The sequence below is a fragment of the Eublepharis macularius genome, chromosome 2 (genome assembly GCF_028583425.1).
Source record: "Eublepharis macularius isolate TG4126 chromosome 2, MPM_Emac_v1.0, whole genome shotgun sequence".
NCBI lineage: Eukaryota > Metazoa > Chordata > Lepidosauria > Squamata > Eublepharidae > Eublepharis > Eublepharis macularius.
The window spans coordinates 232602538-232617950 of NC_072791.1; the positions used below are offsets into that span (position 1 = coordinate 232602538).

At 45.8% G+C, this 15413-nt stretch overlaps 1 protein-coding gene across 1 annotated transcript in view; it reads right to left on the bottom strand.

The window, feature by feature from the left end:
* The window catches only part of NBEAL1 (neurobeachin like 1), a 178378-nt gene that overhangs the window by 11170 nt on the left and 151795 nt on the right, over positions 1-15413 (bottom strand). Inside the window, exons 45-53 of the mRNA XM_054971050.1 lie at positions 13692-13809; positions 11548-11645; positions 10944-11060; positions 9939-10028; positions 8879-8988; positions 6441-6613; positions 4582-4676; positions 2530-2646; positions 997-1158 (exon numbers count right to left, since the gene is read on the bottom strand). Coding sequence (XP_054827025.1) covers positions 997-1158; positions 2530-2646; positions 4582-4676; positions 6441-6613; positions 8879-8988; positions 9939-10028; positions 10944-11060; positions 11548-11645; positions 13692-13809 — 1080 coding nt within the window. The remainder of the gene's footprint in view (positions 1-996; positions 1159-2529; positions 2647-4581; positions 4677-6440; positions 6614-8878; positions 8989-9938; positions 10029-10943; positions 11061-11547; positions 11646-13691; positions 13810-15413) is intronic.

Consider the following 15413-nt stretch of genomic DNA (forward strand, 5'->3'; position numbering starts at 1 on the left):
CACACCGGCGGCAGGGTCCGCTTCCAGATGGCTGTCAATGCTTGATCACACAGCATTGCCTGGGGGGTGCGGGGTGCTCTCAGTTCCTCTCCCTCTGAAAAGCCTAGACACCAAGGGAATATACACCGACCACAACCTGGAGCATTGCACAGGAATGCAGCCGGAAGAGCTTCAGCCGCTGCTACGAGTCTCTCCTTGAGACTACAATCACCACTGATAAAACCTGCTTCTAGAAAAATCCCCCTGTTCTCTCCTAGGGGGGTCATGAAGAATTGATGGTGCTTGCCATTTAACTTTAGCGTGGACCTATTTCTGCATAAATCACAGTTGCAAAAAAGAGACTTCACCGTGAGTATTAACCATAACCACTCAGAGGAAGAGAGAGTCTGTTAATCACGCAGTGACCCTCTTTCTTCTAGGTCAGGGCTGAGAATGTGGAGATGCTAAGTGGAAAGGCAGAGGCCGTCGGGGAATAAAGGTGGGGGTGGGGGTGGGGGAAATACTACTTAGAATTCAGTATGTGCCCATAAGGGAATGGACTTCTGCACAGCAGTGACACAGGCGTTGCCTAGACAGACGGCTGGCTTTGCATGTGGCGAAGTGGGAGGACAGGTTTTCAGAGCACGCTTCTACTTCCATCGCACAGGAAACATTTAGCATGAACCAAGTTTGTACATACGTTCGTACACGCGTAGTACTTGCCCACATGACTTCTTCTCTCCCTCTTTTTGTGGTGTTGGATGGCCCTTGCAAGTGCGGCTTGCATGGATTCACATATAAGCCTGGCTTTGTGCTAAATTTTATATGTGGAGGGGAAAATGTACATGAAGGGAGCCTTTGGCTTGCAGAAAGCAGAATCAGGCAAAGGAGTGAGAACAGAGCTGGACCTGAGAGAGTCTTTTTGATCTAAGCTGTATTGTCCCATCTCCCGCCTGAGAAAGAAAAGGAAGCGGCACGCAATCGGTCCCTTGTCTGTGGGGCTGGGTGACCCGATACCTTGAGGGTTGTCTTCCCTTCTATACTGGTGTGGACAACTACGTGTCCTTCCCAGGATACAGCCAGGTTCGGAACAGTGAGCAAGAGAGAGCTCTCACAGGGGGGCCTTAAGGTCCTCACGAACTGCCCCTTCCGTACAGAGTGAACAATCACGGTGCCATCCTGTTAAAAAAGAGAGAAAGAAATAGTGGTCACAGCCATTTCATTTTGCTGAGTTCGCTTTTCATGGGTTGGGTCCAGCAACCCCTCTGTGGAACAGGCAAAAGATGCACGCCATTCTCGCAGTCCCCCCCCCCAGGGTCCTTTCTGTCTACTTCCTCGGTACAGCCCCCTAACCTGTATAGTCCATGCACGTCCCATAACTAGAGATGTGCACCTGCAAAAAACCGTATTTTTTAATTTGTATGCTGGAAAGGGCATAAATACCAGTATTCTAGGTAATTCAGGTCCCGCAATACCATTTTGGTATTCAGATTCCACCCCCCCCCCCCAGAACTCTGAAACTCTTCAGGTTCATCATTCCCTGTGTGGAATCTTTTGGGGGACGGGGTTTGGAAGGCTGTTTTTCAAGCAAAGGACACCAAAAATGCAGGGAACCTAGTCCTGCTTGTCCACTAAAGACTCCCTCTCCCCACAAGCTTCAAGTAGATTGGATCAAGGGGTCCAGTTCTACAGCCCCCTGAACAAGGTGCCCACAGTTATCCTTCTTGCCTTCTGCAGGGCAAAGAAACCAATAGCCAAACATTCAAGCGCAAGCAACCACTGGCCAAAAGCCGCTCAATGCAAACAGGACCAACTAGCCGAACAGAACCAATGTAAAAATGGAGAACCCCAGCAAAACCACAGGCCAATGTGGCAAGCCCGACGCAACCCATGCCAGACCAGAGAATCCAAGCCAACCAACCTAAGCTAGGGACTCGGAGGTGAGACCGACAGAACCATTTTCAAACCACAGAATCCAAGTCAAAACAACCTGGCAAGCTGACACCAAGGCACGACGAGAGAGAGGGGCTGCCGTGGGTCACAACTGCTAGGACATTAAGTGGGACACCCTCAGCCACAACGCCCAAATTGTGGAAACCGCTGCTAAGGCAGCTTGCCATCTGAAGAAGGGTGTTGAGAAGACCACTGTCTTGCAAACACCATGTCTTGATCTTGATGCTGTCCTGTCGACGATATGGCTTTCCCCTGAGTTTTGCTCCATGGCACACTGTGCTTCTTGACACTTATATACCTTATATACTGTTAGATGCATTTTCTTTGCATCATTAATTTCCTTCCTCCTCCTTTTTGGTAAAGACAGACTGGCGTAAGAAGTGAAAAATTCCTAGCCGTAAGAGCTCTCTCTAGAAGATGCAACATTTTAAATGTATAAACGGGGAAAACATGAAAAGAAATGGACAGTGAAGCACAAACTAATCTTTCTGGAACACAAAAAAATAGGAAACCTAAAGGAGTTCAAGTGAGTGATCAATAAGGTATCGCTTTATTCACTTGGAATGAAAGTTGGATACAAAAATTACGCCAACCCACCTTGGCCCCCGAGACTGCCATGTCCAGCTCCGTACTAATCCCAACACAAGCGACTTCATTGGTATGTCCATACAGAATCTGCAAAGGTTTAGGAACCAAACCTGCAGGTACTCCTCCCTGGTATTAAACACGAAACAAATGGATGATTAAAATATTAAATATTCAAGGAAATATCATGATGGATCTCCTAAACCAAACAAGGCACTTCCCAAAGACATTTTCAACATATTGTAGTGCAATCCTGGGCATAGCTACCTGGAAATAAGCCCGACTAAAGTCAGTGGGACTCCTGAATAAAACTATACAGGGCAACACGGTCGAGTGGGCTTGTTTCTGGCCAACTCATCCTGCTTCTTCCTGCATTTGGTTTCTGCATTGTTAAGGCCCAGTGAAGCAAATTTTCTCATATATAAAATGAGAAACCAGCAGAGAAGTATAACTCAAGGATTGTTTTATCATCATCATACATCTGATATGTTCACAAAACATCACAGCTGGTGTTTCAGACAATGCTGGATGATGCCAAGATCGCAAGACAGTGTAAGTTAAGGATGGAACTAGACATGGCAAGGGGGAAACGTGGAGTTTCCCACCCCACATTGTTGCAAGGCACTTGCAGGGCAGAATCGGTGTGTGTAGCAATTCCACTGCTCTCAAAGCCATTTTTTTGCTGAGCTGGGCTTCAAATCAAGGGGAGAAAAACAGCCCCAAGGAGACCGTTTCTACTCAAACCATTGGTGGGCACAGCTTAAAGACCCCCCCTCTCCTCCAGCTGATTCCTCCCATCCAGGTGCCCTTCAGCCCCCGCCCCTGTAGCATCAGTAAATTGGAATTTGGAAATAAGCCTTTGCAAAGATAACATATTCTCCTTGGCAATGCAATTTCTTTTGCCACGCAGTCTCAGGACCTTAACTGGTCAGAAAAAAGGCAGCCATATACATATTTTAAATAAATAAATAAATCCCAAACACACTCAACAAGCGTTCGGCGCAACAACGCACCTGACAAAAGCTTGATAAGGAAAGAAACGGCTGCTCGGATTTGCACTGAAAAGGTCAGTTGCCGCAAAAGAGTCTCCAGGCCCCTGAACAAAAATTCTTTCCCAGCACGCAGCCCACTTCCTTAGGAGCAAACCCGTGCTCTTCTCTTCAACACATTCTGGCAGTTATAAAACTCTGGTGCGTCTTCAAGGTGCTAATCTTTAAAACTCCTGTTGGTTTTTCCTGCTGCAGACTATTCCTCGGGAAGTCTCTTCCCAGCAGGAGACACCCAAGTGCAAAGAAAAGATTTGCACCTCATACACAATCGACGTCCTCAAGAGAGCCACAGCCAATCACAATGAAAAGTCTTGCACCACCTTAAAGATGAAGAGACTTGCTGTTCTCTGAAGCTTTCACGGCCTACAGCCCACTTCATCAGATGCATGAAGTGTTAGGCTTCATGGAGGTCCAGCACTTAACAGTTAGGTGGCCTACCAAGTTGCCTAGAGATAACTCCTTCTGAGGTTGGTAAAACGAGTACCCAGTTTCCTGGGGGTAAAGTGTAGATGACTGGGGAAGGCCATGGCAAACCACCCCGTAACAAAAGTCTGCCGAGAAAATGTCGTGATGCAACGCCCCCCCCCCCCCGTGGGTCAGTAATGACTCGGGGCTTGCACAGGGGACCACCTTTACCTTTACCTTTACTTCCAAGGTATTTTGGCACCTTCCACCATTGCATCATACAGCTCTTTCATTCTGGGTTCCCTTAGTGCATTAAGTCTTCATTTACTGCATTTCATTGGACAATCAGAAAGTCAATGTATTTCTACGCCATTCTGGAGTAAGCAAATGAGGCCTTTCCGGCACCGTTCTTTTTAGCACATTCCAGATCTGAAAGCTGTGCCCCAACTTCCTCTGTAACTTTGCAGGAGACACAGGAAAGACCCGTGTCGGGGCAGCAAATGCCGCCCCCGTCCAGCTTCCCCCCTAACGTTCTTCTCTCTGCACAGGCACCCGGCCCCAAAACAACGTGGGTCCATCGCAAGCAGTTCCCAAAGGTCGGCTGACTTACCTGCTGAACTATTTGCCAGATTACGCAAGTGGTATCCCTTGAACCGGAAATTAAGTGGATCCCACAGAAATCCATAGCTAAGCACGTCACAATATCTGTGTGACAGAGAAAGGAAATTAGCGGCAAGGCCATGATAAATGACTCAAAATCTAATTAAAGAGAGACAAAGCGCTATTCAACAGTTTTAACAAACAAAGCCACCGTTCCAAGTTGCGAAACAAATGAGTAGAATAAAGTTGCCTCCAAATTAAAAAGAGTAAATCAGGCAAATGGAGAATTTATCAAATGCAATGGCCAGTGAGATTAATAGCCCCCTCCCCTTAACCACATTTCTCATTAATTTCAGTGGACTTTGCATAGCAGGAGAAATTCAGATTTGGATTGTACTCAGTGCAGGGCAGGTCTAGCCATGGAAGCCAAATGCAACTTCTATATTCAAGGTATTGGGTCAGCTGAGACGTAATATAAACCCGTAGTTTATTTTGACTATGGTTAATCTGTAAAACCAGGATTTGGTTCACAGACTATTATTTGAATCCTGGTTTGCACTGATAACAGCCGGTTCCATCAGCTTTGCTTTTTCCTCAGAGAAACCCAGATAATAAATAAATATCCCAGGATGCACTGCAGTCAAGACAGCCCTGGGAAATAAAACAGATTAAAACACTATGTCCATACTCGTGTGTCACATGAAACCACAACTATGACAAACCAAGTTTTCACAGTATGGTTTCGTGGCAATTAACTAACTATAATGAGTGACTGGCTTGCATTTGAATCATCGTATAAACCATGGTTAGTTTAATTGAACCATGGTTTCATATGATGTCTGAATCAAGCCAGGATCTATCTGCAGATGAATTTGGACTCTGTTAGAAACAAGAATCAGTACTAGAGAGATTAGGTTGAATACCTAATAGGTGCTACTGGACTCTTGCTCTTTTCCACTGCTACAGACAGACTAATATCTTGATCTACATCAGATTATGTTTTTTTAAACATTCTTGGGTAGTTATTAGTGCCAAGATTATTTTTTCATGAGGGCACCAAATGTCATTATATTGAATTCTGAACTGGACAAAGAATATGGAGCAAAAAAAACCTCACAATGAGGCCAAGACAAGACAAACAGGGGGTGTTTTTTTACAAGCATGGGGGAAGTCCCAGTTTTACAGAAAAATATGAAATTAAAAACAACAACAAATAATTGGGGGGGGGGTCAGAAAACCATTAGAATAATAAAATCAGTGTCTTCTCTTGTAAAACTATATTGTGAGATCTCATAGGCCATATGTGGAGGTGAGAGAAGGAAAGGTCAGGGTTGCAAGTACTTCCGGGGGCAGGGGGGGGATAAAGAAAACAAACAAGAAAGGAGAGAGAGAGCACAGGAAAATTAGATTTCGCCCTGAAATTCATCACAGGTTCCCCACTTCTACATTATATAATCTATTTAATTTAAAACAGTTCCCTGCCAGTCTACAAACATTTTAGTTCTCTTTGGTTGTCTGGCAACATCTGAAAAAATGGTCAGTTCCCAAATTATCACACAACTAGCTTTTGCGCCTTGCAGTTTGTCAACCCCGTCTTTTTTTTCCAAAACAGAAACCAAGGCTGTTTGCATACAATGCAGTTGGGGGTGACTGACACTGTGAACAAATCCACAAGGTTTAGCAGGATCAACACAGATTACAGCACCACTGCACCGATACAACGACCGTCTCATCCCGCAACAGGAAATACCTATTTCAATCAGAGACTTCCCATTTTGTTTGCTGTTTATGTACCAACTATTGACCGATCAAAGGAATAAGACAATGCATCCTTTAAAAAGACTGTTCCCTTTTTCTGAAGCAACTTACCCATGTGCCTGATATGCTGTGCGATCAATTTTCCCTTGGCAAGCGACACCACTCTGATGCTGTTGTCCCAATGGCCTCCACTAAAAAGAAGCTTGGCATCATGGGACACTACGAACAACCTGGGTGTGATCTCCAGTCCGGGTGCAAATGGCCCACTTACAACTCGCTGCGTTCTACCAACATTAAAATCTGTATTATCCAATCATTTAAAAAGTATAGCCTTATTCATTGTATAATGCTTACAGCATGTACCAGCATTCCAGAATTACTTTTAAAAGTGTACTCTAAACACATTAAGACAGTAAAATAAGCTTTTTGTTAAAATAAGAAAACATAATTGATTCTGCAGCTTGCTTCACGTCTATTGCCTTAGTAAAGTTTACATTACAACAACCTGCAAGGTAGGCCAGTCACCATAATCCCCATAGTAATTAAATGCCTGCTACTAAAGGTGGTGGCAAGTGGAGCAGCACTGATGTGGGGCTAGCCATTATTACACAGAGGCTGGCTGCCAGAGAGAAAGGAGGAGGAGGACGACTTATGGAAAACGTGGCAAGCACCGGCCCCTCTACTGTGCACAGATCCACTTCCCTTGGTCACTCTAAACACTCTAAAACATGTCGTCTTCCATATAATTACAGATGCATGTCTTGGGGTGAGACAAAGTTTCCTTTCAGGGACGACAGTAAGTTTGCAAGGCTTGAGCTGAAATTTTAATTGGAGATTTGTTAGCCTGTCACTGATATTCACAAACACTAAATTACACAAGCTCTCCAAGCAGTACTGACACTAGATGTTAAATGGCTTGTTTCTTAAGGGTGATTCACAGCCTAAAACCTTCAATGTTTGGTATGTCACAGCTGGAAAGCCTGAATTGCTTTAAATATAATAACCAGCACCTTGAATTGAGTCTGAGAACTCGTAAGAAGTCCATGATGTTGGTTCTAAATAGGTGTAACTCTATTTAGGTGGAGTGGGTGGAAAGTGTTTTAAATAAATAAATTACATAAATAACAGGCACACAGCATTCCCGACCAGTTAATAAACTGCCCATACCACTTTGGACTAATTGCAATTTCCAAGCTGCCTTCAAGGGCAGCCCTATGTATAGAGAATTATGGTAATCCAGCCTCAAAAATTATAGGAGCATGGACCTGTGTCACCAAGTCAGCTGAATTTAGAAAGAAAAACTGTTTCTTACTCAGATGTGAATTGTAAAAAAATTCTGGATTTTCAGAAAGCAAATTAGGGTTGAGGAATGCCCCTAAACGTTCCACTGCATCTGTCAAAGATAATTTTACTCCCATTTAACACAGGTATATCTCCCCCAACTAGCGCACTGGCTTTCTTCATCAGTAGTTAACATCAGGGCTTTTTTTCAGGGGGAACGCGGGGGAACGGAGTTCTGGAACCTCTTGAAAATCGTCACATGGCTGGTGGCCCCGCCCCCTGATCTCCAGACAGAGGAGAGTTTAGATTGACCTCCACGCCACTGAGTGGTGTGGAGGGCAATCTAAACTCCCCTCTGTCTGGAGATCAGGGGGCGGGGCCACCAGCCATGTGACCATTTTCTCCGAGGGCAACCCACTGAGTTGCACCACCGCTTTTCCCCGAAAAAAAGCCCTGGTTAACATACATACATGAGCTCTACCCTGAAAACATCTGACCTCACTTCAAAGGATTTGAGAGGGGTAGCTATGTTAGTCTGTTGGAATAAAGCCAGCAGAGATTAGCCGGACACTTTAAAAGCCTTACTATGGAATAAGGTTCTGTCAGTCAGAGCATGTGTAACCAGAGGCATGAAGTTCAGGTATGTTTTTCTCTGCGTCTTTTAAAGGCTTTCACAGGCATACTCTCTGGGTACAGGAAAAAAGTGACCTGTTTGAGTGAATTATCTGCCCACTGAAGATAACTGTACATGCGTCTGAAAAAGTGGGGTCTAGTCACCACTATACTGCCTTGCTTATTATCTCTTGCTTTGAATATGTACTCCTACATACTACCTGTGCTTCACGTTATCTAATGTCAGTCCTGGAACTGATTATGTTCTGTTTCAGCAATTCTTCAACCCCGTATTGGATCCTTGCTAATGCTACGTCTTTGTAAACCTGTATTCATTTACCCTATGACATTGTTTATGGAAATGTCCTTGACACTGTATGGAAACGCCTGCCCTTGTCCTTGCCACTGATTGTATTAATCTCACACTATGTAATCCGCCTTGAGACTCAGTGAGAAAGCAGACTATAAATGACACAAACAAACAAATAAATAGAAGAGTCCATATAGACTTACTGTATGCCAGACTAAACCTGCAAGTCTTTAAGATGCGGTGACAGATTATTTTTCACCTCGTCTCATGATACTAATACTCTGCGGTAATGAAACAAATGAGGAAAGGGGCAGGCCTGCACCTATCTCTCTCTGTTTTTACTCACTTGGGATTCGTCACAGTTTGATCTCTAACGAAAGTGAAGTAGTTGGAGATAGTTCTGTCATAAGGCAGCCACCCGTGGGTTCCGATGAGGCCATTCAAACTCAACGTTACCTTCAAAAAGAACATGTTGGATGAACAGCTGCGAAGCCATCAATGGTAAAAAAATACCAACTTAGTGCAACACGTGTTGCCTCACATCTCATCAGCAGAGACAATAGCGCGAGTCAGAGGAGCACCACTCATCTCCCCCTCTGCTTGTCCCTGCCCCCCTCCCTCCCTCTAGTCTTTTAGGCTGCAAGACTGAGGTTGGGGCCTACGGAACAGACCAGAAGCGCTGTTGGAGGAGTGAAGTTGGCAGAGCAGGATTTCCTTCTCTCTCCCCAATTCCTGTCGCAACTTGCTAATCCCACCCCTCAAATTCTGCTCCTGGAGGTGAAGGGGCTCTTGGGAGCAGGGGGCAAAGCCAAGATGAGCAAAAGGCACCCTCCCCCGACAACAGAAGGGCCTCCACACTGGTAGAATGGCACCTTCAGCTGCAATCCTACGCCTCTTATTTTATGTACAGCACCGAATTAATACTGGATTTCTGGGAAACAATAAAAAAACATCTAATGGGCCTGATGATAACTGACAGTGCCTCAAATCCAGGGCAAATTTAGATCAGTACACATGATGATGCTCCTCCTCGGATTCTTCCACTGTTAAGAGGGCACCAGCATGAAGAAGCACAGCTCTCTTCGTCAGACGCACCTTTAAGACTAACCAACTTTATTGTAGCATAAGCTTTCAAGAATCACAGCTCTCTTCGTCAGATGCATCTGGCGAAGACAGCTGTGGTTCTGGAAAGCTTATGCTACAATAAAGTTGGTTAGTCTTAAAGGTGCTACTGGACTCTTTACTATTTTGCAACTACAGACTAACACGGCCAACTCCTCTGGATCTTTGAGCATAAAGAAGATCACTGTCCACTTCTCTCTGTGATTTCACACTTGACCATCATCCCAACATGAACTTTTCCACATATCTTTAAAAAAAAAAACTTTTCCAAATGTCTGACTCACCAAGTACTCTGGGCTCCCTTGCGACATGAAAGAACGCGACTGGTTCCTGGGGACCATGGCCTTAACGATGGGAACGCCATCACTGATTCCCTGGGGTGAGTGGGGGGAACTCTATTAGTTGGCAGCATTAAGAGACCAAACAGATTTATTTACAAAGCTCATGAAAACAGACTGGATGTCCTCACAAATACACCCTGTCTCAGGGGTCCCCACCTCCTCCCGCCTATGGGCACTTTGGGAATTCTGGCACAGAGTGGTGCGCACAACCACAAGAGGCGGGGCTAATAACAAAATGGCTACCACAAGAAGTAGAACCAACCAGTAAATAGCGGAGAGTGAAGTCATATATAACTTTAGTAATAACTATTCAGCATTTCAGGCAGAAGCCACGTTTAACAGGCTGCCTTTCAAAATAAACATATTGTTTTAAAATATATTCTTGTATACATATAGCTCAGCTTCAGTCATGCAGTGAAGATCCTTGTGCTGTGATAACAGCTGATGTTGGGGCAACCTTTAAAAAATCTGCACAGCCCATCAGCTCTCCAATGGCCAATCAGAGCCCCAGTGGGCAAAGGCCCTCCCCTTGCCCCACCCACTTTCTAAAAAACACTTGGCGGGCACCAGGAAAGGTGCTAGCAAATAGCAATCGGCACGTTGCCCGTGGGTGTCACAGTGGGAATCCCTGGCACATCTGGACACCCGTCTGAAAAGGAGATTCTAGAAACCAGGGTTATGCCTTCTGGCATTTCTGGTTCTCCACTTTTTCTGCCAAAAAAGAGAGGGACTTGAAGCTTCCAGCTAAGCTGGGAAATGACTTTGACTTATCACGTAGTAACATCGCTCGTGCATCCAACAACTAACTGACATCCAAACCAGTCCTTCCCGTTTGGCACTACTGAAGCAGTGCTGACATCCCGAAGCTTGCTCTAACGTATCTGAACTTGTATTCCAACATTATCATGTCTGCCCGCGGTGTCCTGATGCGGCTTGACCGGCTGTTACCTCAATGAAGAAGGACTTCAGTTCAGGGAGATGCTGAAAGAGGTTAAGAGTGGAGCTGTCGCTTCTGCTCTGCTTCTGCACCACTTCCTCTGCCGACAGTCTCACGGGATGAGGCTCCTAGGGCCGAATTGCAGCAGCAATGCAAGGCACGATTACATACAAGTATCTCCCTAAGGCCTTCTCACCCACACAGCCCTGTCTTCATGAACACTGAGGGCTGCCCATTGATTTCAGAAGGCCTGGGCCCAGCTAAATCTGTCGGGATTGGGTTGTAAAGCAGTCAGGGACTGCAACTGACTCAAGCGAGCCAAGCCACACATGCTTCCAGAGGAGGACAAGGCAAGGTACACATTCACCCTCCCAAGAACGCAGTCTCTCGCCAAATTAATTTCCAACTGTACATATGGTGGGGTGCTTGGAGGCCCCCTTGCTTCCCTCTCCTCTCTCTGCAGCAAGACTGGGAGCAATCCTAAATACTGCTTGCTCTTCCCACTCACTCTGTTCACTGTATATGAGAGGCAGTGCCCAAGCAAGGAGATCCCATGATTATAGGAACGCAGGAACCCTCTCGTCCCACACTCTGCACAGCTGCCAAGGGAGATACCTTCAGTAGCTGGCAAGGCGTCTGTCCAAAATTGTTAATCATGCCTTCCAAAGCTTTCCTTTCTTTCTCATCCGTCAAAGCATCCAAATCCACAGCTCCTGAAATGACAGAGAAATGGCAAAAAAAAAACCCCAGAGATCAAAGCATTCTTTACTTATATGGCTGTTTAATCTGAGAAATGACTTGCAGCCTATCGGTGTGTTTACTACAGCAACATGGTGTCTCTGCTCTTCTTCCTACGTTGCTTTTCATAAATGATTCCATCTTCCTGACGCATGATTAAGGCAAACTGCATGCTTGCACATTATGCTAACCATGTTGGCTGAGCCACACGCATGCTACATAACCATACAATCATACTAAACACATGGGTAGAACCCACGTGCACATTACAAGGAATGGTGAAGGATAGTTAACTTGCAGAACTCACTGCCGCAGGATATGGCAATTGCCACAAATTAAGAGAAATTCATGGAGGACAGGTCCATCGATAGCTATTAGCCACAATGGCTAAAGGGAACCTTTGTGTTTGGGGGCAATATAACTTTGAATACCAAGTGGGGGGGGGGGGTTGGAGGCCTATACGGGCTATGAATCTAAGTCAGCACGGCTGTTCTTCTATATGCCATTTCAGATAATGTACAGCGAAAGCATTAGTACTCTTGAGTTTCCAGAAATCTTTTGGCACCTCTTAGGTGAGATGGACAGACAGACACTCTTCCTTTATCTCCGAGCACCTCTGGTGTAGCTGAGTGCTCGATCACCTCCATGGCACTTTGTGTTTGCTACATGACATTGAAAAGTACTTAAGAACTGGCAGGCTGGGTAAATATTGGGTCAAAATTATTTAAGTAAAAAGGAATTTCTTGCTACATTGTTAATAAAAAGTGAAGGCTCCAAGAAACAGAGGAACGCTCTTAAGCGTGAAGTTGACAGAACAGCCAGTAAGAGGCTGACTAGACCTAAGCAGGCAACAGGGACAATTGAAATAAATGATGTTTTCATGTTACATCTGGACCGATTAACGTGGGTAACCAAGATCTGGCTCGCAGACTGTTCTGCCCTGACAAACGCCGTCTTTGTCACTCGCTGGAGAACATCAGGATTAAGCCAGGACATCCCTATTGCAGGTAAGTCTGCCCGCAGGTACATCCCTCTGAGCCATGAGCCAACCCAGCGAGCCATTCGCTGGAGGCAAGCGGCAGAGCAGTGCTATGGAAGCCCGGACCTCTCCGACTCCTCTCTTGTACCGCAGAGCAGCAGATGGATCCTCAGGACAGAAAAAGTCTTCAAGGAGTTTGTGGTATCAGCACAGGGTGCAAAAGCAGAATAAATTAAAACTATTAGAAATTTATCCGTTCAGATCAACGAAGCAGTGACTGTATTCTCAAGGCTGCAATAGAGAATTTTTAAAAAGCAGGCCAGTATTGTAATGGTTTTATATTAATCTAAAGTGCGGCTGCATCTGGACTCCACTGAACACTTTGGCCCGCTGCGGCTCAAAAAGGAGAGTGTGAAAGGGCAGAAAGGGCCCCACCAACATGACCAGGGGTTGGTTGAGCCCCTTCTCAGGGAGGAAAGGGGTGTGTGTGCCTCAGACTCATGAGAAGTGTAGAGAAAGCAGATAGGGAGGAATTTGTTAGGATCACTCTGAAATCAATGGGCGGTAGATTCAGGTGAGACCGAAAGAATTCCTTCTAAGTGCATCTTCCAGTTATGGAATTCACTCCTGTGTGATACTTCTGACATACGTGGATTTCAGAGGTCCACAGACTCTTCAGGAAAAAGAGCCCTATTAATATTAGCCCTGATGGCTAAATGGAGCATCCACATCCAGAGGCAGTGGCCCCTTGCTGAGAAGGAGGCGATGCAAACAGTGGAGGAGGGTTGCTGGCCCTCCATAAACTCTGCTTACGGGCTGCTCAAGGGCTGGCTGTGAAAGGGACTCAGGTGGACGAGGTGGTTCTTGGTCTAATCCGAAAGGGCTCTCCTTATAATCATAGCAAAGTTGAGGTACGGTGCAAATGTTCTACCGTGTGCTACATTAAAACCTGTCAGGCACTTCCTTCCCTGCCCTTATTTCTGGACAACTTCAAACACTCGTTCTTAGGACACAATGCCATGAGAAATGTGTGCCTTGGTACCTTCATAAGTACAGTAGTAGAAAACATTGAGTGCCTCCACTGCAGCGGATCCTCTCTGTTTGTAGCCAAAGATCAGATCGATCCACTCATGGAGGTGAGCAGACACGTATTCTGACTCCTAAAACAGAAAGGAGGAAAACCATGTTTCAGCAGGCAATTGGTCCAAATTCACCTTTTAAAAAAAATCCTGCAGGCATCATATTTACAGCTTGTCTTCAATACAAATAATCAATCAATCAATCAATCAATCAGATGTATTTACAGTTAATAACCAATACAGACTTGTAAAATCCATACAAATAATGTGTACAACTGCTGACATTTGACATTCTCTCTGAGTTTTATCTTACCCTTTAGACACATCTTTTAGTTTTTCACATGTGAAATTACCTAAAACCTAAGAGCCTGCCTGGGGAAGAAATTGGTAAATCCATGCGTAGGGAAACAAGGCAAAGAAGGTTATCTGAGACATGTGAGTCCACTCTGGCTTCCAAACTGTGAGGCACGACGACATCTTGGAAGCTCACATCCAATAAACATTATCTGTTCTAGAAGGAAGAGCAAGAAGAACGCAGGCAAGATACCAGGCAGTACCCATGCCTTTTCCCATTGAAAGAAGCGGATTTAAAAAAAAGAGAGAGAATGGGAGGTGTGTGCGCTTTAAGGCACACCTGATTTACATATGCTCAAGAATGAGGGGGTAGAAAGGTGAAGTGATAGAAAGGACTGCACCATGTCCATTTTGGAATGCTCACCTATATTAAAAACAACACCCTGCTAATCAGAAAACCAGCACAGCAAGCAAAGAAAATGGAATAGAAACTTTCTCCCTGTAGAGTTATTTTCTCTCTTTGCATGGAAGGTTTTTTCCCTTGTGAAAAAGCATTCAAGGTGTCGCCCCCCACCCCCCAGTGCAGTCGGCCATGGTGCAGTCCATTTCACCCGCTCAACATTTGACCACCTCTTGAAGGACCATGGGTAAGGCAGAGCAAAGCCAGCTCTCAAGACCCCCATGGAAGAGATTCGGTTTCGTTTTCTCAGCCATGCCGGACGCTCCTCTCGGCTGGTCCGGGAGGAAACGACCGGGCACCCTGACCGGGCGGCTGACCCGCAAGGATTAGCCCCCAGGACTCCCAGGGAGGGAGCCAGGGTCCGGGACGCGGCGGGAAGAACTCCCCGGAATCAATGCGGGGGGGGGGGGGAATTGCCCGTTTGTCCCTATGGAGGCCGGCAGATGTGCGCGGCGCCTCGAGTGCCGCCGGGCAACGAGAAACGGCAAGTAAAAGAAACAGGCGGAAGCCTGTAAACAAGCGAATCCCTTCTGTTCTACAAGCGTTTGTGAAGGAGAGGTTGATCTGAAGAAGACTCGCTCTTCCCCTTCGTTGAGTTCCAGAATTTTGTTGGCGCCCCCCCCCCCAAAATGGCAGCAAAGAAGCAAAGTCCCGCTCTCGGTAAGTCAATCTCGGCTACCTTGCAGAAGGGGGAGTCGCTCGAAGAGTTGGTACGCAGGGCGGTGGTGGAAGCTATAAAACCCTTTGTTGACAAGCTGAACGAAACTGATCAAAGGGTGGGCTCAATTGAAAGCGAGGTGAAAACCATTAAGGCAGCAGCGGGGGGGGGCAGAAAAGTCTGCTCTGGAAAGTGCGTCACTTGTGAAGGCTACAAAAAAGGACCTGAAGTTGGTGGAGAACCAGCTGATCGGGCTACAGGTGGAACGAACGC